We start from the raw sequence: 24,276 nt of genomic DNA, 5'->3' as shown, positions 1-24,276 counted from the left end.
TTCCAAGGGAGTTCTAGAGAAAGGAGTGGAACAGTCCTAGTTAGCGGAATGTCATTCTTTACATTTTTCATTTTTATGGATAGTGGGATCCCTTTTATGGATAGTGGGCATTCACTAAGTTCATCTCATCCGACTTGTCCAGTCCATCAGAACATAATTAGATCATCCTAACTGTCAGATGAATCCCATTCTTTTGACCGCTCAAAATAACCATCTAAAATCAGACTCTACCGATGCAAAGGTTCGTGATCTTCACTTCGGAATGAGCTTATTTAGGGATCAAATGAAAGGTAAGTTGAAGATAGAAAGGAAATCTTCCAATGTCATTTCTTGGGTTCAAGGTCTACAGAGATTAGTTAAGTTTGTTTATGATTAACGAAAGTTTTCTTTCTTTTGTTCATGTCCCAAGGACTGCAGGTGCCAGGTAGGCTGGTTAAATCCAAGCTAAGCATCTCAAAAAAGAATAAAGCAGTGAATTATGCAATATTTCTTCAAAAAGAAATGAAAGAATAGATATTCGAAGAACAACCATCTAAAATAAAGCAATGCATTATGCAATATTTCCTGTTACTTCCCCTATCAAAAGAAAAAAACCATCAATACATCCCATCTTAGTATCTCCAAAATCCAACCCCATCAGGTTGAAGATTGCACTGGATATTTTCTCCAGGGCTCATGTGAAATCCTTGAGAAAAACGTTCACACTTTTGCAATTAAAACAAAATAAGGCTAATAAAAGAATTGAATGAATAGACACACTAGTTGTTTTTTCCTACCTATGGCTTTGCCAGGCACAAATAATACAGTTTTCAGGTTTACTTGGAATGAATGCAAATGAACAAATCAAAGCCCTCTAACACCCATACTCTCTACACTTACATCAGCTTCATCCTACCCAGATGCTCCAATAGAGACGCCGCCTTCCTCTTGGCTCTGTCAGTGCCGCTCTTAGCCAACTCGGTCAGTGGTATGAGAGCACCCAACCTTCCAACACAAGCAAGGTTCTCCCTATCTTTCTTGCACAGCGAAAGTAAAATGCCTGTTGCATTCTCCTTGTTGCGAGGTAACCCTGTCCGAATGAGGTCTATCAAGATTGGGATGGTATTAGCCTTTGCTAAAGCCACCTTACATTCTTGATTACTCACAAGAACTGACATGATTGTCAAAGCTTCATCAACCATGGAATTGGTAGAATCTTTCAGCATGTTCATCAGCGGCACAATGATCCCTGCCCTAACAGCACGAGCCTTGTTCCCATGGTAAATAGACAGGTTGAACAGGGCAGTTGCCGCGTCTTTCTTTCCCCTTGTGCTCCCACTTTGGAGCAAGTCTACCAGGCCCTTTATTGCCCCTGATGGACCTATGGTTATCTTGTTCTCGTCTATGAGCGATAAGCTAAAAAGGGTGGCGGCTGCATTTTCTCTGGCTTCCATAGTCCCCTTCTTGAGGACTTCAACAATTGGAGGAACGGCCCCGGCAAGCATTATTACACCCTTGTTATGCTCATATATAGAGAGGTTAAGAATAGATGTGACTGCATTTTCTTGCATACTCAAGTCATCTGCCGATAGTAGATTGACTAGAACTGGAATAGCTCCTGCCTCGACTATCAGTATTCTATTATTGGTGCTCCTTTTTGCCAGTAACCGAATTTCAGAGACAGCAGTTCTCTGCTCATCAACTGACTGACTGGAGAGCTGACGGACTAAAGCATTGATGGTTGCTCTGTCCCCACTGACTTCAAGAGAGGATCCATAGCTCTTTCTATTTGCCAATCCTTGTGGTTGTTCGACTTTGTGTTCTTCGCACCATTGTCTAATTAGACTCCTCAGCACGTAATTTGGGGTTAGGGTTAGATTTTGAAGCTTCTGCTGAGTTTTTGGACATGTTCTGCTGCCGCCATCTATCCATCTTTGTATGAAAGACCGCTCATAAGTCTGCAAGGCAGAGAAAAGATAATCAGAACACAGCATAGAGTCCGGTTGAATTTCATTTTCTCAGCACAATACCGACACAATGGTTATTGGCATATGAATTGGTGGTCCCTACCTGTCCCGTGGCGACAATAACAGGATCCTTCATCAGTTCAAGAGATATAGGACAACGGAAGTCATCAGGAATAGTTAGAGAATCGGGTTTCTTAATTTCCTCCAATGTTTTGTTAGCTAAGTTGTCACTCTTGGTGTCAGCTTCATTTAGTTTATTAGCACCGGACAAGGAAGAGTTTTCCTCCAATGTTTTGTTAGCTAAGTTGTCTCTCTTGGCATCAGCTTCGTTTAGTTTATTGGCACCAGATGAGGCATAGTTTTCGAGTCTTCCCAATATGTATTTTGCCTGCCCTAAATTATGCCAAGCCTTTCCATAGACTTCTGCAACCATGCCCACCATTGCTTGAAAATCATGATTGTCACAGCCTATGTTCTCGGTCTTCAAATTTCCAATTACCCTGCTCAATACTTGTGGATTAGCTTCATCAACAAGTATGTGGGATAATACATAGGAAATGCTTGTTAAAACTTCTGAATTGAGAGATCCATTTCGTTCTTTTGCTCTTCTCAGCTGCGCACGTACCAGGTCCACCTAGTAAAAAACCATGTCAGCCATGAACATCCCAAATCAGAGAAGCTAAACACTAGAAGGCAAGGTTTGAAATTTCGGTTTCGGTAGAAATTTTGGCAAAAAATTCAGTAATTTCAGTGTAAATCTTAAAATTTCGGCGGAAATTTTTTTAAATTTTGGTATAAATTTTGGTTACAGACCCGGCTGAAATTCGAAATTTCTGTATTTCAGCCGAAATTTAAAACCATGCTAGTAGGTAAGCTTGCATCAAATCTGCGACCTCAAGATTGCTACCTGAGCAACAGCCCATTGAACTACCATTTCAACCCCAAATTATAACATAAACTAGCAAATAATAGCCTATGATCTTTTGCTCCTACCTGTTCCCGAACTTCATCTGATATATCAAAATGATCATAGGGCAAGTGTCCAAGAACTTTCTCCAGATGCCATGTCACATATTGGAATTGGAATGCAATCCTCTTTCGTGCTACAACCTTAATCAAGTAACACAAAGGTTTATATGAAAACCATTATATTGAGAAGTTAGACACTCTAATGACAGTCAAATACAGTCTCTTCACACTCACGACAGGATCCCAGTATATTTTTTCTATTGTCAACTGGGAATATAGGACTGCAAATATAAATTTTTGTAAATCAAAATGCAGTATATGCTCTATGAGATCCAAAACAGGGCGAAACACAATCATACCAACAAAGGCCCATGGCAAAGTTCAATAAGAAATTTCAATCTATAAGTCCTATAGTTTGTTGTCGAATGTAAAACCACTTCTTCCATAGTAGAGAACTAGTAAGAAATAAGTTGCATATCTAAAAAGTGTCAAATCATGCCTCTAAAGTTCGAAGATGTGCCGAGTCCTATGCAAACTTGGATTCATTTGATTGGTTGAAGCGAGAAAAAGAAAGTTACCATGTGAGAAGACAAGTTGAAGGTTCTGAACCGGTTTATCTTATGTTTATGAAATGGCCAATTTTCAAGATGAAATGTTACGATTCAGAAGACATGCATCTTATGGCAACAAGAGTTCTGAATCTTCTGAAAAGCTTCCATTAAGTACAGGTTGTAGTGGTCCAAGGATACAAAGTCAATTTACAGAAGTTTGATATGTGTGTGTGTGTGTGTGTGTGTGTGTGTGTGTGTGTGTGTGTGTCAGAATTGTGTAATAAGATGAGGGTCACCACTTATGGTTTGCGATACATAAAAAAAGAGGAGAATGGTCATGAGATTTTTAATTTTGAAACCCTACGAACCTCCTCTCCAACATCTCTTCCTTTTCTCCTCTTCATCTATTTCTCACATTTTTACATCGTTTCACAGCAGTGATCTGATCCACACATTCTCTTCCACCCCCATTCTTTCTTTCCTTATCTTCCAGATACATCTATTGGGAAACACTAGATCTGTATTGTACTGATCGGACCACAAGATCAAGGGTTTCCCTTTGTGGTACACAGAAAACCTATAATTTATTTGTCTTTGTGCCTGGGTGTTTACTATTGAAGCAACTCCTCTTTCAAAGTCAAATGAAGGAGGAATAGTGACTTAGATGGTTGTGTGCTTCCTTGTACGAGAATAGTAAGTGATGCTTGCCTCGTTTGTGAAGTTGTGTGGCCTATATGCTGTTCATATCACCGATATGACTCCGCTCGTGTTTGTCTGGCTTGTATGATATCTCCTATAGAACCTAAAACGTTGACTAAAACTTACCTAAAATAGTAATCCCGTAATAAGCATATACCATATCCGTAAAATGCCTATAACTTGCTCAAATCGTGTGATCTTGGGATCATTAGATAGGTAATTGAAAAACCTTTCTAAAGATACCATAATCATGACAAACTGATGTGATTTGATGCCTAAAATATAGGCTAACAAAAAAGTGACGAAAATGGAAGTTAAGAACAGGAAACTTCTTCTTCGTGGCAGTTTCCATCTGCATCATACTTGAGATTGGTTGGTAGACTCATCTAGCTGACCATTACAAGATCAGATATCACATTCGCAGTCAGTGTGGTAATCCAGTTTATGCAGAATCTACATGTTCCACATTCGGAAGTTGTGATCTGTATTTTGAGATACCTCAAGGGTGCTTGTAGTAGGGGAATTGTACAAGTCGAATGGGCATGCTCATATTCGGGGTACACTGATGTTGATTGAGTTGAATCTCCTTCAAATAGGAGATCCACTACTGGCTATTGCACCTTCGAGGAAGGTAACCTGGTTACGTGGAGAAGAAGCTAAGTGTGGTTGTGAGATCTATTGCAGAGGCAAGAGCAGCGAGCTATGACACATGGCTTGTGAGTTGAAGTGGTTGAAGATTTTATTTCAGAAGTTATGTTTTACTGTTGATCATCCAGTCAAATTATTTTATGATAACCAAGTTACCTAACATATTGCCAACAACCCAGTGTTCCATTAGAGAGCAAAGCATATTGACATGGATTGCCATTTCGTTATGGATAAAGTTATGGATGGGAAAATATAAACGTCATACATGAGATAGAATCAGCTAGCTGATACATTCACCAAAGCAATTAATCGAAATCAATAGAAATCAGGGTGTATATATTTGTTCCAAGAAGGGCAGTAGTGATATCTATACTCCAACTAGAGGGGGAATGTTAGAATCATGTAATAAGATGGGGCCCATCATGTATGGTTATTGTGCAATGTGATGCGGCCCACCGCTTTTGCATATAAGAAAAATAGGAGACAGGTCTTGGGTTTATTAATTTTGAAACTCTACAAAGCTCCTCTCCAACTTCTCCTCCTCTCTCCCCTCTCTTCTCTCTTCTCTTCCTCTACTTCTTCTCACATTTACAATACACAAAAGTGCAAAACAATTATTTTTTCTATTCTCTTCTTCTTGCCTCTTCTTAGAATTGGGTATTTGCACGCAAAGTCATTTAAGTAAATGTCCATTCACTTAAGATTTATATAGAAACAGGAGAATACACCCCATTTGGATTTATTAAAAATAGTTTTAAGATCCAATTCTAAAAGGATAAAAAGTCAACTTTCCAATTCTAGAACAAAATTCGACCTTTTTCGGTCATTTCGGCCGGCGTCAAAATCTTCAATTCCAAATGATGGGGTATTTATCTAATTTTAAAAGTTCATAAATTCTATCATGTCCAAACATTATTAAATCTCAAAAGTTCGGTAAAAAAATCTCATAATTTAGTCTCTAAAATTTTTTCATCTAGTCAGGCACTGGTCAATACAGGCATTTCAGCTAACAGTGATTTTCCTTTAAGTAAACGTTGGATCTTTACAACCTTGATGTCATGATGGATTGAGTTGCAGGGGATGGCCTTGTTCCAATATATAGCAATTTCTAATTTTCTGGATTTTTAAAAAATTTTAACTATTAAAAAGAATTCCCCAACCACGTCTTTTTTGAAACAAAACGCCAAAATGTTCCATTCCACCGACCAAAACAAAACGGCGAACGAAATGGTATTGACAACTAAGCTGCCCACGCTAGACAAACTACCCTAAACTCCTTGTTGAAGAAGGATGAAAGAAATGAAGTTTGTAAAAAGATAAGGTGATTTGTCTATGCAAATTCCGTTCCTTTTTATATTGTGAATAGCCAATATTTTGTGGCTACAATTGAGGCGATTGGGGCAATTGGGGTTGACCTGAAGCCCTAGGCATCACTGTCAAGACCTGGCATCGTTGAATCTAGCTCCCACCTTTGAAAGAAAGTTAGGGTTACAGAACTCTCCTTCCATGCATGATATGAGGAGATGGACCCTCAAGGAGGAAGTTAAGAACATAAATGTCATGATGGTAGACCACAAGAAAACATGGGCAAAATATGGGTGTAGCATCACATTAGACAGGTGGACAGGAGGGAACAATAAATGTTTGATTAATTTTCTTGTTAGTAGAGTCTACCAAGGACGTAGTTTTTGAGATCCGTTGATGCTTCAGGTTCCATCAAGGATGAAGATATGCTGTTTAGAGTCCTTGATGACGTGATATAGAAAGTTGGAGAGGAGAAGATAGTGCGAGTTATAAGTGGTAACCATTCTAGATATGTTAGGAAAAGGAAGAAGTTAATGGATAAGAGGAAGAAACTGTATTGGACTCCCTGCTCTATCCACTGCATTGACTTGATGCTCAGGAGGGAAAACTAAGTTGAAAGTGCACGCATCAACGTTGTGAAGACTGAGTAAATGCATCTGGCTACTACTTAAATCTCTAGCTTAGATACAAGATAACTTCTCCAATGTGAATGAGGTAAAAGAGGGCCTCTATATAAGTGTATGAATAGAATGTTGGGCATTGACTCTGAAGAGCGTATTAACGCGATTGTCCTGCTAGATCTATACAAGGCCATGGGGAATTTGGAATCTGCATGTCCATTAATACGTGGAAGAAGCTCACTCCAGTTACTTTTTTTGAATGGCAACTTAATTTGGCGAATTGGATGACTGCAAGGTGATTAGCTATGGTTTTGACATTTTGGATAGGTACTATGAAATAAACAAAGTATTTCACCGAATGATGTCTAAAGGGAAATATGATTTTCCAGATCCTTAATTGAGGCAAATCAGATAAACATTTCAACAAAAATGTAAGATTTACAGCAACCAAAAACCAGACAAATTCAAAGATTCTCAATTATTTCCCACAGCACAAAAAAAAAAATCACAGATATTTCAATGAAAAAAGAGGCTGCCATGAAAAATACAACTAGAGAGACTTGCAACAACAGAGAAATTCAAAGATTCTCAATTATTTCTCAGAGCACAAAAAAAATGTTAGAACACACAGATCTTGTGAAAGATCTGACCGTTGGATTACTTGCATCATAGGTTAGGTCGTTGGCTATTAGATTAGGATTAACTCTTCTTAAGCCCATCCTTATATTATCATCCTTATTTTTAAGTTCTATACATAAGCATTGATTATGCTTAATGTAATTATCAAAGTTCAGTGAAAATCATCACTTTTTGCAAAAAAAAAAAATCAAAATCAAAAATCAAAATCACAAAAATTTCAGTGAGAAAAAAGGCTTCCATGAAAACACAACTTGATCTACGCTATTAGATTAGGATCAACTCTTCTTAAGCTCATCCTTATTTTTAAGTTCTTTTACATAATCACTGATTATGCTTAATGTAATTATCAAAATTTAGTGAAAATAATCACTTTTTGCAAAAAAAAAAAGTCACAAAGATTTCAATGAGAAAGAAAACTTTCATGAAAACACAACTCGAATAGATCTCAAAATAACACATTTCCACATCGAATTAAAATCCTCATCCACATATATGAAAAAATTCCAGAGAGAGAGGGAGAGAGAGAGAGTTACAGAGGAGAAACGAGATGCGGACCGTCCGATCTGGAGGAGACACGTGGCGGCATTGAGGACGATCTGTAGATCGGCCAAGGAAGAAGAAGAAGAAGAAGAAGAAGAAGAAGAGGATGACGTGGAAGAGGAAGAGGATAGAAGAGATCCATTGAAATCCCTAATCTCTTCTAACAAATGAGAGAGGAGAGAGATCCTACGGCTGAGATCAGTGCAATCTTTCTTGAAAGGGCCAGAGAAATCAGAGACCCGTCCGATTTCTCGGAGCAGATCAAAGAGTTCCTGTCCTAGCCGTCCGATTTCTCCCGCCATAAATCTCTCCCTCCTTTTTTTTCCGTTGGTTTTAACAACGGCCATAGAAAATGATAAGAAATAACAGAGAGAGGGGGAGAAGAAGCCGAGAATTTCGGCTGAAGAAATAAATAAACAAAAGGATACGATACACTAGAGAGAGAGAGTAACGACAAAAAAGGCTACTGATGTTGGCACTACCATATTTTAATAATTGCACTAACTCATTTTGTCATTTCCTGTTTAAACAGTTGTCAAAAGATTATTACATTCATACTTTTAAATTTCGACCGAAACCGAAATCGGGTATACCCGAAACGTTACAAAATTTCATTTTTCTTCCCAAATTTAAGGAATTTCACCAAAAAAACCTCAATTTTGTTCATTTTTTAATATCTTCCTGAAATTTCGGTAATAGCGGCCAAAATTTTGTATGAGATATATTATTTTATTTGAATTCGTCTGGTTTTGGCCGGAATTTTGGTCCGGAATGCATTCCGAAACTGAAATTTGAAACCTTTATTACATTGTCGGAAAAGCTTTCAATAGCCAATTAAATCTGAAAAGACAATTTGAGTTCGTGCAATTATCATAAGGTGGTAGTGCGAATATTGGCATCCTAAAAACATGATATAAAAAGGACAGCGACATGTTCTAAAGAGTCGAGGCTGTAAAGACGAGTGACACTGACGTGGAAAAAATGGCTTTAACTGTTCGTAGGGAAGTGATATATTTGCCCCCTTTTTCTCTATGGGAGAGCCACCTCTAGTGTATATTTATTACTACTATTTTGCACTGGACGGGGCTGTCCCAGGTAACAAAAGGGGGTGAATATATCACTTCTCCTGTTTGTATTCTGTTGCAATTTTGTTGCACGATCTTCGTTTGTTTGCGAAGAAATATAGGAAGTGTGATCTGGCAACCAATAATAATTCTGCCCGGAATTGGACAAATGTTTTTGGGTGATGGTAAATTCGCACCCATTTTAGGATAATTCGCACCACTTTAAAGGAGGATATGGCCATATGGGGCAGACTTTAATGCTTTTTAACGCCCGTTCACATTAAAGTGGTGTGAATTATCCTTCAGGGGGTTCAAATTTATCATTAATTCATTGCCTACTTTATTCGGCCGGAATCTACGGCAATGTCATGTGCACCACTTCGCTCTTTCTCTCCCCCATTTTTGAGGGTGGGGAAAATGATAACCACACTCGCTTGTTTTGGTAGTGGCACGCTCTACTTTTATTAAACATTCTTTTTTGAATTGATTGTTGCCTTGTTGGTAGCTTCTTGGCAATTCTATAAAGTTCCATCATTAGTTTTACATGCAGGACTTGCAAAATTGGTAGTTATTTTCGCAATTGTAGAATCAATTTTGATTCAAATTGATTGTAGTACAAGCAAAAATACTTTATATTTTTGGGATGCATAATCGATTTCGGACTTTCGAAGAATCGGTTTTGGACTCGAAATTGATTCTCAAACTCCAAAGCAAATAAGGCCTAATCATGCCAGATGAAAGTTAGAGGTGATTTGTAAAATGCTTTCTAGTTAATAGGTGATTTGTAAATGAGGAGTTCACCCCCATACTATAGGATTTCTCCTACACTAGGACAATGCTAATTACCATTGAATGCTTATATATAAGTTCAGAGGTAAATTCTTGAGTTCAACCTTAGATTTCTCCTAATCATGTCAAATGAAAATCATCCCACGAACTATGACCATCCAAGAAAGTACAAGACATACTAGAGTTCTCTACACTTGCCTCTATGAATACTCTAAAAATTCTAAAATTATCTGCCTGCTTCCAAGTCTCTTCAAGAGTTCTATCAAATTCTAGAGCTATAGAATGTATGTACTCTATTATTTTAGGGTTAGTTCAAGACTCTTTAGGTCTGTGAAAAGTGATCAAGTGAAATCAATTGTCTCTTAAGAACCAATTGAAAAATGCACATGCCCCACACTATGTAATTTATTTATTTATTTGGAAATGGTGCAAGCTATATTAAAAGAAAGGGGGAACCCCAAGGAAGAGGAGGTTAAAGTATAAAGGAGAAAGAAAAAGGGAAGTGAAATTTATGCCCCTTTTGATCACCAGGGACACCCAGTGCCAATGTACGTGGCAATAAACCCACTGGATTCTTCTGATGTAAACTACATTAGCCCCCCTTTAGTCATTGATATGATACACTGACAACGGGTGTTATAGTAATAAAAAGGGGCGTAAATGTCACTTCCCAAGAAAAATACTAAAAAAATGGAATCAAAACAAAGCTCGGGAGGGTAGAAACTTAAAAAATCTCTAAAGATGTTTGGTTCACCCATCTTTGACTAGACGGTCTAGGTCAATACTAGTCGAGTGCCGAATCTGTTAAAACTGGATCGAATGCCTCTCCACATGATCACAAATCTCATTAATCAACTCCGAAAACACAGGTACACAGGTGAGGTTGGCTACCGTCTATCCATCTAATTGTGTTTAAGGAATCTCACTCTTGCTCATCTAGGATTGCCAAAACTTGAATCGTAAAATTTAATTTGATCCGGGTTTAAATTTCAACCGAAATTTCGGATTTCGTTCAAAATTGAAATTGAAATCACACATACCCGAAATGGTAAATTTTTTCGGCTAAAATTTCAAAATTTCGCACAAAATTTTAGGATATTCAACCAAAACATTTCGATTTTTTAAATAGTTTGATATACCGGTGGTCTTTCTTTTGGATATAGCAGCGGTCATGACCGCCGGTAAAATGTGTTTTTAATTATTTAATATTTTCCTGAAATTTTGGCTGAAATTATCGAAATTTCGGCCGAAATTCCGAAATTATCGAAATTTGGTACGAGATAAAATATTAGTTTTTGGAACAATTACCAGTGGGGACACAAAAATGATGTAATTGTCAAACAAGACCTATGCTTTTCTGAAATTATCAATGAGGTACAAAAGAGGTCTTGTCAGTAAAAGCTGGACGGAAATGCCCTTTGGCATTTACTACACGTTTTCACCTTGTTTTTTCCTTCTTCCCTCTTCTTTTACTTTTCCATTTTCACCTTTTTTATTTTTTACCATAATAATCATCTTCCTCCTCGTTCAGCCACCATTGTTGCTGGCTGAAAAACTTAAAAGTTGAGTTCTTACCATCTATCTCTTTGTATCTAGGTTTTCTTTTTCTTTTCTTTTTAGGGTTCTGCACTATTTTTCATTCCTCTGTTTTTTATTTATTTTGTTTAGGGCTAAGCAATTTGTATTTTAGAGTGTGTTCTGGAGATAATGAATGGATGGCTTCACTCACTTTTTGGAAGACAAGTAGTTGTATAAGAAAATTTTGATGCAATACATGAATGGATGGCTACACATTTTTTGATCTACTTAATTTTTTTTGTAATACACGAATTGGGATGTAATACATGAAGCACATTTAATGAATACAACATCCATTCCTTTTGTTATTTCTATCATGAGTAGAATTGTAATGCCATTAGAAGAGCTACTATAGGCAAGGGGTTTTGTAGTAGAAGGGGTTTATCAACTCTCTGGAAGGGGGTTAGCAACTCTCAAAAGTAGGGTCACCAATTTCCAAATGGGCTTGTCAAGTCCCTGAAAATTAGCAGAGGGTATTGGAGTTTTTGAAGGGGGTTTTCAAGCCTCTGGGATTGGGGTTATCTTGTGTCAAAAATAAGGTTACCAATTTCTGAACGGGCGTATCAAGTCCCTGAAAATTGGCCGAGGGTACTGCAGTTTTGGAAGTGGGTTTTCAAGCCTCTAGAAATGGGGTTATCTAGTATAAAAAATGAGATTAGGGTTATCTAGTATAAAATTGGGGTTGCCAATTTCCAATGGGCTTATCAAGTCCCTGAAAATTGGCCAAGGGTATTGGAGTTTTGGAAGGGGGTTTTCAAGTCTCTGGGATTGGGGTTGTCTAGTATAAAAAATGGGGTTACCAATTTTCGAACGGGCTTATCAAGTCCAAGAAAATTGGCCGAGGGTACTGGAGTTTTGTAAGGGGGTTTTCAAGTCTCTAGGATTGGGGTCATCTAGTATTAAAAATGGGGTTACCAATTTTCGAATTGGCTTATCAAGTCCCTGAAAATTGGCCGAGGGTATTGGAGTTTTGGAAGGGGATTTTCAAGTCTCTAGGATTGGGGTTATGTAGTATCAAAATGGGGTTAACAATTTCCAAATGGGCTTATAAAGTCCCTTATGAACACGTTTTTACTTCCTATTTTTTTCACTCGTTCATTTTCACCGTTTTTTTTTCTTTCTACCCTACGATTCATCTTCCTCATCCGCCATTGAAAGGGAGAAGGAGAAAGGCAAAACCCTAAAACAAATGAAAAACAAAACCTTGTTATGAAGAGATAGATGGGAATGAACTCACGTTTCAATTTTTTTAGACTTCCTAGCGACAATGGTGGCTGAATGATGAGGAAGATGACTGGTAGGGTAAAAAAACAAAGTTTAAATGGAAAAGTCAAAAAAAAAAAAAGAGGAAAAGAAGAGAGAAGAGGGAAAAGTGGAAAAGTACAACGTGTTGCTTAAGAAAATGGCATTTTTGTCCAACTTTTACTGACAAGACCTCTTTTGTCCCTTGTTGATAATTTCAGTAAAGCATGGGTCCTGTTGACAATTATGTCATTTTTGTGTCCCCCATTTGTAATTTTTCCTTAGTTTTTTTTTCGTCGGATTTCGGCCAAAATTTCGGTTTCGTTGAGGACCGAAACTCATTCCGAAACCAAAATTTGAAACCATGATCTAGGCATAATACATCTAAGAGAAATGGGCATCATTCTCTCTAATCCTTGGCATATCTCCTTCCAGCACCTGCTGAGATTAAAACTAGAATAGAATTTGAAAGGAGGGAGGACTCTCACCCATGATATAATGATGGAATTGATCTTTGCAAAATATTATGAAGGGAATTGCTAGCGTCCATCGCAAAAGGCATTTCGCGGACGGTCTGTCGCATTGCAGACCGGCCACCTCGTGAATGGAGACAACAGCTAGCAAATCCCTATTATGAAAGTTATATACCTAGACTACATTATTAATTACTATTTTTGTCCCCATCTATCTAACTGTAAATTTCTTAATAGCTATTAAATACTTTGTAGGTCCATTTATCCCACATAATATATAATGGAAGAATTTGAGCATATCCAACCCAGGAGTGTCAATTTTACCTAAGCTGTCAAATAGCTTGTTATAAGTATAAAAGATAAATAATGCCTTTCTCCAATAGCCTAAGCTTTTGGAGAAGTTGGTAAGTCAACATGGTATCATAGCCAAAGGTCTCAAGTTCAAACCTTCTAGATAGCAAAAATCAACATGCGATGGTCGGCCCAAAATGAGACCAAATGTGCCACGTGTTTGCCAAGTTGGTCACACGTGCGGGGGAGTGTTAAAGTATAAAAGATAAATAACGCCTTTCTCCAATAGCTTAAGCTTTTGGAGAAGTTGGTAAGTTAACATAGCTTGTAAATAAAATTCCTCTATGCTATTAAATCTACATTTCTATACTATGCATAACGGGATAACTTGAGTGGCCATGGAGGTTATTTAAAACCTTATAATGTAAATTCTCTTTTAAATATTAACTACCTTATACATATTAATTTTTTACAGTTATTAAATATCTTATACATGCAATTTTCTCTACAATTATTAGGGATTTGCTAGGCAATTTTGTGGAAAGTCATTTCTCAGCTGGCTTTTGAATGATAGAATAGCCAACTCATATGAATTAAATGAATAAGACAACTAGTGTTGTTGTTCTCACATGCAATAGCCACCCGTGAAATGGCTTTCTGCAAAATTTCCTAGCAAATCCCCAATTATTAAATATGTAATAGATGAAAGTAACTTGGTAGCAATTAAATACGTGAGTAATGCTTCAGTAGGACACTTAAATGGGACACCCACGATAGCATAGTAGGTCCAACTTTTTATTGATCTGAACTATTTAATTGATGGGCCTTGCTTTGGATCTATTATTGCCCAAAATTCATATAAATCATCTATAATCTTATCATCCAAAGAAAAAATTGCCTCTTAACATGGACATATAAAAAAATTATGTATATGCAATTATTCATATGTTCAACAACAAACACGCCCAGAGGGACATATAGCATGGGGGTGGCCACGGCCCCCTAATGACTTGCAAAATCCCTTTTATAGTATTGATATATGCACAAATTATTACAGAAAGTTAATAAGCAGGCCCCAATAACCAATGACCAATGCCCTGTTCGTTTACACTTTGCCTGCATTGGTCATTAGTAACCCCATCTCCAACGGCTTAAGGCCCTGTTCGTTTGAGATTATGACAACCGATTGTGAGTCCCAAATCTATTGGGCTCAAAATTACATTTAGATTTGAGTCCAATAATAGGTTTGGGGCTGACAATCAGTTGTCATAATCTCAAAGGAACGTGGCCTAAGCTTTTGGAGCAATTGGTTGTTTCACAATTTCACGGGCAAAATCCAAAAGTCAGACAGTTGCGATTTTTTTTTTCCTAATAGAGCAAATTATTTGCTCTCGTTAGACCAGATTTCTAAGAAGAAAACCAATTACGAAGAATAACATTATCCTTTGATTTCATATACAAAATAGATTAACAGTGAAAAAGAATGATAATTTGTTCTCATTGCACCAGTTCTAAGAATAAAAAAACAAATAAGCAGAATAGTCTTATCCTTCGATTTCCTATACAAAATAGATTAACAGTGAAAGAGAACAGTCACATCAGAAGGCATACAGCTCAAAATTGGCCGCCGAAAGAGTGGAGTTTCTCCAGATGAATAAACAAATGACAAGTGATCAAACAATCCTATGAGAAAATTCTTAATTTTCTCTAAGGATTAACATCACAAATTATAACATCATTGGGTTGGGAATCTGAATTCAGATCATTGAGATTAAGCATGTTGTGGCAAGGAGAAGGACCCGAAGGCTCAACAGGTCCTCTCGGAAGCATGTTCTCGACGAAAATCCGATCGCCCAATGGCCGCCCACACGATCCGCTTGAAACCATGATAGATAATACAATGAAAACAATAAGAACAGCCCTCAAAACCATCATAGTTCTCTTCACTGCTACCATTTCTTACTTTCTTCTGTGGTGTAACAGATAGAAAGGGTGGGAGGTTATATAGGGATGGTTTTATATTTGTTTAGTTAGGAAGTTAGAGAGGTGGAATGTTGAAAATTCTTGGCTTTGATTATTTGGCATGCTTTGAAAGAATAGAGTGGCGTTTAATTCCTGGTATGCCTTTGGTAGTTGTATTTCAAAGCAAGAGCAGCCAATTTGGAAGTGGGGAAAAATTGGGTCATGAATTTGCCCTTTTTGCTTACTTGAAATTGTGAGACTCATTCAACAAGATATCTCAAGAGGTAGGCTCGAAGAAACAAAAATTTTAAAAGAAAAACGAACGGCTAATGCTGCCTGGGACCCTCTATGGCCCAGTTGCGGATATGGGAAATGATATTTCCACCCACTTTTCCAACATTTTTATTCTTTTTGTTTTTCATTAAAAATGATGCATATCCACCCAGAACGAAAACATATGAAATTGCTAGAAAATTGGGTGGAAATATCATATGGTTATAAATAAATATTGGACTTGCTAGGCAATTTCGCAGAAAGCCACCCGTGACTCACTTTTCCAGGCGAGAACATCCACCTCGTAAAAGATTTTGTCTTATTCGCTTCATTTATGACGTGGCTGTTCTTTCCTAAAAAAGTGAGCAGCAAAATGGCTTTCTGCGAAAATTCTACAAAGTAATTCATATAACCTAGCAAGTGAGTGAATTAGAAGGGTGGCGCTTAAAAAACCTATGAAAAATTGAAAAAAATAATAATTTAAAATGTTGCATTTTCATTGTTTTTAAGCGATTTCTCATGCTCTCTCAACTCCCACTCTCTCAAGTCTCTTCCCCTTTTCCTTTTCCACTCGTCCTTAACAATTGGTCCAACGAATATTTCAAGGAATAATTTTTTATGTTGCTAAACATTTTATGGTAGGTAAGTTGGGATTGAACCTCCGACATCAGGGTCAGTGTTAGGGTGCAGCTTGGTTTGGTTGGGTCCAACCCGACCCGACCCGAGGAACCCATTTTTCCAACCTGAACCCAACCACCACTTGAGTTCCAACCCACTTGAGGTCCAACCCGACTTTTTAAGCTTACTTAAATTAAAAACAATAAAAATGTCGGGTTTCAGTCGGGTCAAGTTGCCAACCATGCCTCTCAACCCGAACTCAACCCGACCCGACCCAACCTTTCCGTGTTGAATCCAACCCGAGTTGCACCCCTACAAAGTGTAAATTAGTACCCCCAGTGTAAATGCCTGGCTCTGCCCCTGACTTTTGCAGAAAGGCAATTCGTGGCCGGGAGAGAGCAGCCACACATGCTCACTTTTCAGCAGGTTTTGTCTTATTCATTTAATTCACCCTAGCTGGTTGCTATCTCATGCAACAGCCAACCACGAAATGTCTTTCTGCAAAAGTCCCAATCAAATCCCATTTCTCGGCTTGCTTTTTCAAAGTACAGCCACCCAGCACCAGATTTTGTCCTATTCATTTAGTTCACCTGAGGTGACTGTTTTTATCTGAAAAAATGGGCCAAAAAAGTGAGCCGCAAATTTGGCTTTCTCCGAAATTGCCTGCCAAGTCCCTATTATGCTAGTGATTCAGGGTGGCGCATAAAGAAAACGTGATGGCTCGTATGAAGAAAGACCAAATAAAATATGAGTACGGTGTGCAATAAAAAAACGTGAATTCGAGGTTCCTTTTCAAATAAAATACCGTGGCAGACTTGAGCTCTTATTTATGTGACGAAAAGGATGCTTCCTCCACAGGACTACGATGGCTTTGCTCATCTCTATCTCCAATGTGCATCTTGAGGGCCTACAAGGTCTCCCAATCTGTCTATTTGGTGGGCCCATTTTCAGTTGATGTACTGTTCAAAATTGCACCAATTGAACGATCCTAGCCGTTTGATAAGCGGCGAAGAGTAGCCGAGGGGCTTTTCACCACGGGGATAGAAATCCTTGGATAAGTTGTTGCTGGCTTGAAATATTCTTTCCCAATATTGGGATGATGCATTTAATACACTTAGGGCCCGTTTGGATACCTCATGCATTTGTATTTTGATTTGGATTTGAGTTTTGGATACAAAACACATCAATCATCTTCATGATCATGTTTTAAGAGAGAGAGAGAGAGAGAGGGGGGGGGCAGGGGCGGACAATTGCCCCCCTAAATTTTTTGGAAAAAAAAAATATACCTTTATTTTTTAATATTTTTTTATACTTACCCCCTTCTTAAAAAAAATGCCCCCCTTTCCAATCATCCCTAAGATAGAAAATTGAACTTGAGCCTAAGTTTGCCCCGAGCTCGAGTTACTTATAGAAGGACCTATCTTGAGTTTGACGAACTTAGGAGAACTTGAGAAGTTAATGAAGTCGAGATTCAGCAGGTCTTCTAAAGTCTCATATGGTACCCAATGCTATTTTAAAGGAAGTATGATAGATTGTGCATTGATTGTCGAGTAGTGAACAGGATGACAATACTCCAACCCATTGATTATTGACATTTGATCAATTGGGAGGAGCAAGTTATGATCTGGCTACTATGAAGTGAGCATTGGCAAGGGAGACGAAGACCAAGGTAACTTTTGGAATAAGATACTTTGCATTTGAGTTTCTTTGGTAATGTCTTTTGGCCTTTACTAATATTCCTGCTACGTTCTGTTAGACTTTATTTAATTCTAAATAATGCGGAACTTACCTCCGGCCATGAGGATTAGAATCGAAGATCATGACTCCCTCGAACCTCTACCAGCCATGAACACGATTTTCGCTGCGTATGAACAAGAGAAGAGAGATCTTCTAATCTTGAGAAGACCTCTAGGCTCGATGATGGATCACAGGCACAAGTTTTCCTCTCAGATTAGGGATCTTCTCTTTAGATGGAACTTTAGCTATAACTTATGAGTGTTGTTCCCATCAAACACAACCCATATTTATAGATTTTAGATCACAAGAATTTGTGTCATTCCACACCTCTAGCGTGCTTTTAGAGTTCTTAAACACTTGGGATTTATCCCTAAGACTCCCTTTGTGATTAGAATACAAGGTGGAATAGAAAAGCCAACGTTTTTAACTTAAAGTGGGTCCCATCAATGTGGGCCACACTAGAAAATGCCAACACCTTCTATATCTTAAATGAGTAGACTATTCCATGAGTTTCTGGAAAAGTTCGTGATGGTGTACCTTGATGATAGCCGATGAGAAACTAGCTTTATGACCTAATCAAGAATCGAGAGGAGATTGTCACCCCATAAGGAAACCTCCTGACCCTGGATGGTTGAAGTTAAATTTTGATGGTTCTAGCCCCGGTAATCCAGGCCAAACAGGCATTCGTGGAGTCCTAAGAGATGAGAACGGTATTATTAAATGGGTATTTTCTGGGCCTATCGCATTAAGGATTCCAATGAGGCGGAAGTAAGAACGGCTCTTCAGGATATTAGTTTGATGGCAGCTACAGACTTGGATAATCTGATTGTGGAGGGAGACTCCCTCAATGCCATTAGATGGTTGGACATGAGATCTCCCCACCCCTGGAGATTCTCAGAGCTCATAGACGAGATTCTTGACCATATGGTGGGTCACTTAATTTGTTTTCAGCATATAAGGAGGTCAGGGATTGAGAGGCATACCATCTAGCTCGAGCGGGAGTGTCTAGAGAAGTTTTAGAGGATTTTGATTTCCTTCCTCCTTGAGCTTTGTTATCATAGTTGTTGTGCTATTCTCTTTTGTTGTATTGTTATGCCCGTGACCATCTTGGTCTAGGCCTTGTTTTTCTAATAAAATTCCACCATTTCAAAAAAAAAAAAAAAAGCTTTATGTGAAGTTGGAGAAGTGCTCTTTTGATCAACAGTGCATAATGTTCTTAGGTCATGAGACCAGTGAGAAAGAAATCAATAATGGTGAGAAAGTCCGTGTTGTACAAAAGTGGCAAACCTCAACCAAGGTGTGTAAACTTATATAGATTGTTGCACTTGTCAACTATTGCAGGTGGTTTATAACTTTATATCAAAGTATTAGAGTCGAGCTGCACCTTGACATATCTATTATAGATGACTACCATGGTAGAGGAGGCAATGTTGCATTTTCCAGATTAACTTTTTCTCTTTAGACCATGTCTGGTAGCCTTTTTCCATTGACAAATTAGTGTCTCCAAGTGGTGAGAGAGGGGTAGGGCAGGCGGGAGAAGGAGAGAGATTTGAGAGGGCACGGTTGAGATGAGGGTGAGGGAAAAAGTCAATCATATTTTTAGTAGAGTTTTTGTTTCCTGATTTTTAGCCACTTCACCCACCATACTGCTCTCTCACAACTTAGAGACACTAGTTTATCACATAAAAAAAATTTATGGTAGCCAAACGTGCCCTTAAGATCCAGATAGATGCCTCAAACTATGTTATTGGAAGAGTAGCAACTCTCTCCACCCTAGCTTGCTATCCTAATCCCCATAGTGAACATCTCAAATTTAGGAGTCTTGCGAGGCACCAAACCTTTATATTGTATTGGTGGCATGGTTTAAAATTTCGGTTTCGGTAACCGTTTCGGACTCCACCAAAAACTGAAATTTCAGATTTAGCTGAAATTTCGATCCGAAATTTGGTATTTTGGTTCCAAATTCCGGACCCAAAATTTGAAATTTCGGACCGAAATTCTGAAATTTCTGCCAAAATTTTGTAACAACTTTTTTTTTTAATAAATAATGTCTTTAAACCGAAATTTCTGACCGAAATTTGGTAAATGATGAAAAATTGAATTTCAAAAATTTTCGGTTTCAGTCCCCACCGGTATCCGAATTTCGGTCCGAAATTTCGGATATCGATCGAAATTTTAAACCATGATTGGTGGTCGAATTTCCATCTTGACCGTCGTAGAAGTGAATTGGTAGAGTTTCAATGGTGGGTAGAGATTCAATGGTGTTGTGTCAAGGAGAGGTGCCAGTCTAAGAAGTGAATTGGTTGAGATTCAATGGTGTTGAGTCAAGGAGAGGTGCCAGTCTAACATGTTCACTAAGTAATAATAGTTCTATATATATGTGCACCACGCTACATGGAAATTGACCGCATTTAATATTGAATATATCAGGCTACTAGGAAGCTTCATATGCAAAAGAAGTCTTCCACTTAGCTTTATCTGCAAAAAGAGTTTTGTAGTTTGACAATTTGCAAATAGTATTACATTTAAGAGAATTTTGCAAATCAGGTCATTCCATAAGTTTGTGACCAAAATACCTTGTAAAAAGATCAAAATACCCGTTAATAAGTTTGGACTCACAATCGGTTCTCAAAATCCAAAACATATAGCCCTAAAGGCTCCGTTTCTTTCAACGTAAAAATGGACGTCTCATTTTCAAATATTGGTTAAATCCGCGGCTCATTTCATGATTGTGTGTAGCAAAGTGGGCTTTTGGCCTTCTTGTAGCCCAATATGAGGGGTCCATATTAAAGCAACAGATTAAGATCACTGCAAACAAACGTGGATGTAGAGGTGGACCCCATGACAATTCTCAAGATCCTATAACATTTCATGTGCTATCCAAGAGATTGAAAAGTTATTTATATTCTTATCAACATCTAAGAGATTGATATTCTTTTCATCTTTCTATTTGGCTAACACAGCTCTGCTGACATGTGCCACCTTTTGGTTAGTCAGATCCTCACCCGTGGGGGGGGGGGGGGGGGGGGGGGGGGGGGGGGGCGGGACCCACCGTGAGACAAGAAAGATGGGTAAACAATAGCTTTCCTATTCAAAATATGATGTAGGTGTATCAGTTCAGATTGAACGAGATTCTACGCTTTTGAGGCTACCATATGTTGTGCTTAATTTAAAATTAATAAAATTGCTATTATTTGGTAGTTACTTTCTTCAAAATCCAATTGCTTTTATTTTATAGGAAGTTACCAAAACTTTTGGTGATTTGGGGATGTGAGAGTTAGTCACTACAGTGGACACCCAACCTCTGTGATTGGAGATCCCATGGAGGAGGTTCAATGGGTAAAAATGAAGTCGTATGTGATTGGGAGGAGTCCCTAGTTCCATTCCTATGGTGATAGTGGTCATAACTATGACGGTCTTAGGATGAGTGTTAACTCTTAATTAGTCCAAGGCAGGATTCTACATGATGTAGGTCACACCCTTGGAGGATTCACATATGCGAGTGTGGTGAGGTCGCTACTGTGGGAAGCTGAGCTACTCCCTAAAGACACTCATGAAAACAAGATTTGGGCTCATGATCGTAAAGGGCAAAACCGACTAGAACTCAATAATTGCCCGTACTGTGTGTGTGGTAAGATGACGTCTGAACTAAAGGACCTAGTTCAAGACTTAGTTCACTATGACTCCTTCAGACAGGAACTTTCCAACACTAAGTGTAGGTTCAACCCCGGAAGACACCTACACCCATTGCACAGTAAAGTCGCATGTCTGTGTTTTTTTTTTTTTTTTAAATTATGTGGGGGATTGTTGTGCTTAATTTAAAATTAATAAAATTTCTATTATTTGGTAGTTACTTTCTTTAAAATCCAATTGCTTTTATTTTATAGGAAGTTACCAAGACTTTTGGCGATTTGGGGATGTGGTGAGAATTAATAGGAAAGGAGAAACGGTTTTGGATATGAGGAGATTTTCTTTAACGTAAATCTCTTTAATTTTCTAAAAACTGAAATCTCCATCTCTCTCTCTCTCTTTCTCTCTCTCTCTCTCTCTCTCCCCCAACGACTCTTTTCTGTTCCTCTTCAACCCTACATACGTTTTTTACCATAGTTTTCTCCAATATATTCTACTTCATGTTTAATCTTGGGAGCTAAACGCCGGTAAACTTAGTGCAGACAAGGCGTATTGACTCTAAAGAGAGTGCTTTTGTGGCGTGCCTCGATCCATTATTCACAGGCTATATTTCTAACCTTTCTGGTTAATTTATTTTCCTATCTTGGTTTATTATTATTATTATTAGATTTAAGGAAAATAATTATATCAGAAAACTTCTCTTTATTTTTGATCAAATATTTCTCCAACACCATATACCCCTCCCTCCTCTTTTTTGATCATGTGAAAATAAGAGCTTTGCTAAGATCTTACACTAATTTTCAATTAAGCCCTAATGAGTGTTTATAGAGAACGCTCCATAAACATAGAAAGGGATTAGGATAAGAAAGGAAGGAGATAATCCTAATTTAATCTAGTTACCTAATCTATATGCACAATTTCCTAATGTAATAATAACTGAACCATCCAACGGGTCAGATCTTGTGTGAACATTTCTATTCTAACTGTTCAGGAGCAAGACAAGACCTCGGCTAAAGGAAAGTTATTACGCATTCATTTTTTTCCTGTTGTACATCTTGATCTTGGTCACAAGTCACAACCACTGTGTGGACTCGGTGAAATTGATGAGATTCCTTCTCTTTATATGGATTTGAGTGCGGTCCTTTTTGTCAAGCTCAATCAATGGTTTACTCAAAATTTCAAAACCATTGATTCAAAACCATTGAATCAACTGGTAGCAGCTACCGAACCAACCTTTCAGTTTCACCTTCTTTTTTATTGGCTGTTGATTAAAAAGTTAAAAATGAAATTTTTAATTAACAAATTGAATAAAAATTTCATTCCTCCGGGTCGGAACTAGAATACCACCTCTTGGGACGGAAAATAGATTATGGCATTTTCCCCTTTAATTCCCGCCCTGGTGTTATTTCTACGGAATAGGAATAGGATGCCAATTCCAATGCCTGATTCGGGCAATCCAAAGGCAGCATTAGGGTGTTGTATGTTGATGTGAATCTGAGGAAAACTCGGCTTACTTTACAAAATATGTGCTTTTATAACTAAGTTTTTATGAGGCAAATAGATGGCAATAAGAATCTGCTTAAATCTATGAATTCACCACCCAAACAATTCTTGTTAAGATAGGATCTTAATTATCAACCTTGGGTTACACATGCTATATATGTTTGATCAAGACCTCTCTCTCTCTCTCTCAACCTGCCATGCCACCTTTTAAACCAAATCACATGAATCTTCAAAAGAGGAAAACAAATTTAGGTGTTTATCAACAAACCAAATCACATGAATCTTCAAAAGAGGAAAACAAATTTAGGTGTTTATCAACAAATAATTTTTTGGTAGGTAAGCCGGGATCTTTCATGTTTAAGAACTACAAATCAAATCATTTTTCTTGTTATTTTAATTCTTATTTCTGTGCTTGGTAGGTGTGTACTCCATCGCATGTTTGGCAACCATGATTTTTTTCCTCATGAAAAATTAGTTTCTCAAGTGATGAAAGTAGTGGTGCAACTCGGGTCTCTTGTTGGGAATTCAGGTTGATCTTTTACCATAAAATCAGGCCAGGTTCGGATTGACTCCAATTCATCTTTTAGCAAAACGCCAACCCGATCCAAGTTGCACCACTAGGTGAGAGAGGGGTAGGGAGGGCGGGAGAAGGAAAAACTTGAGAGGCAATGGATGAGTGGAGGGCAAGAAGTGTCTAAATATAAGGAAAAAGGAAATCATATTTTGAGTGGAGTTTTTGTTTCCTTTTTTTCTCAGGTTTTTCTTATTCTCTGCTCACTCGGTCCCTCTCCCACCCTCGCTCACCATTGGGTAAGCTAATATTCATTATTCAAATGAAAATGAATTCATGTTAGGCAACCATATATGCCCTGTATGTCATATTAAAATATTGCAAGTGAGGACTATGCGATCCATCGAGTTACATGATTCATCAGAGCAAAGGGCAAAAGCCTGTGTGTTGACCTTTTATCTAAGAAATGCATCCCTTCTAGAAGTTGGGGTTTGTTGCACGTATTAGCTCTAGAATTACTACGGTTATCCGAGTAATACACACAATCAAATAAACTATAACTGATTTAATGAGCCATTTGCATTTCACAATCTAAATTAGTTCATACTTAAATATGCATGGCTTATTCTTTGAGACAAGCACAATGACACCAACTAGGATTACTCAAAACAATGACAGGGACAACCAG

General features: G+C 38.0%; 1 protein-coding gene across 2 annotated transcripts; it reads right to left on the bottom strand.

The window, feature by feature from the left end:
* Nucleotides 1-533: 533 nt before the first annotated feature.
* LOC143863869 (U-box domain-containing protein 11-like) lies at nucleotides 534-8,307 on the bottom strand. Of its 2 annotated transcripts, XM_077374652.1 has the most exons (4): nucleotides 7,911-8,307; nucleotides 2,940-3,056; nucleotides 2,050-2,580; nucleotides 534-1,937 (listed from the first exon to the last, which is right to left on the bottom strand). In XM_077374652.1, the coding sequence occupies exons 1-4, from the start codon at nucleotides 8,262-8,264 to the stop codon at nucleotides 876-878; spliced, it is 2,064 nt and encodes a 687-aa protein (XP_077230767.1). In that variant the 5' UTR covers nucleotides 8,265-8,307; the 3' UTR covers nucleotides 534-875. The 2 variants fall into 2 exon arrangements, with proteins under 2 accessions (XP_077230767.1, XP_077230768.1); XM_077374653.1 differs by lacking the exon at nucleotides 2,940-3,056.
* Between the last annotated feature and the right edge of the window lie 15,969 nt (nucleotides 8,308-24,276).

Source organism: Tasmannia lanceolata, unplaced genomic scaffold (genome assembly GCF_043159265.1).
Source record: "Tasmannia lanceolata isolate RefF3 unplaced genomic scaffold, GAP_Taslan_0.1 ptg000044l, whole genome shotgun sequence".
Classification (NCBI taxonomy): Eukaryota; Viridiplantae; Streptophyta; class Magnoliopsida; order Canellales; family Winteraceae; genus Tasmannia; species Tasmannia lanceolata.
This window is presented reverse-complemented; position numbering and strand designations above follow the sequence as displayed.

What these genes read in the sequence shown, in the direction of transcription:
- LOC143863869 (XM_077374652.1), bottom strand. Translation starts at nt 8,264, where the DNA reads ATGGCCGTTGTTAAAACCAACGGAAAAAAAAGGAGGGAGAGATTTATG. An exon ending in CCGCATCTCGTTTCTCCTCT is followed by an intron (nt 3,057 to 7,910) that starts GTAACTCTCTCT and finishes TACTTGATTAAG; the next exon opens with GTTGTAGCACGAAAGAGGAT. An exon ending in TTATTGTCGCCACGGGACAG is followed by an intron (nt 1,938 to 2,049) that starts GTAGGGACCACC and finishes TCTGCCTTGCAG; the next exon opens with ACTTATGAGCGGTCTTTCAT.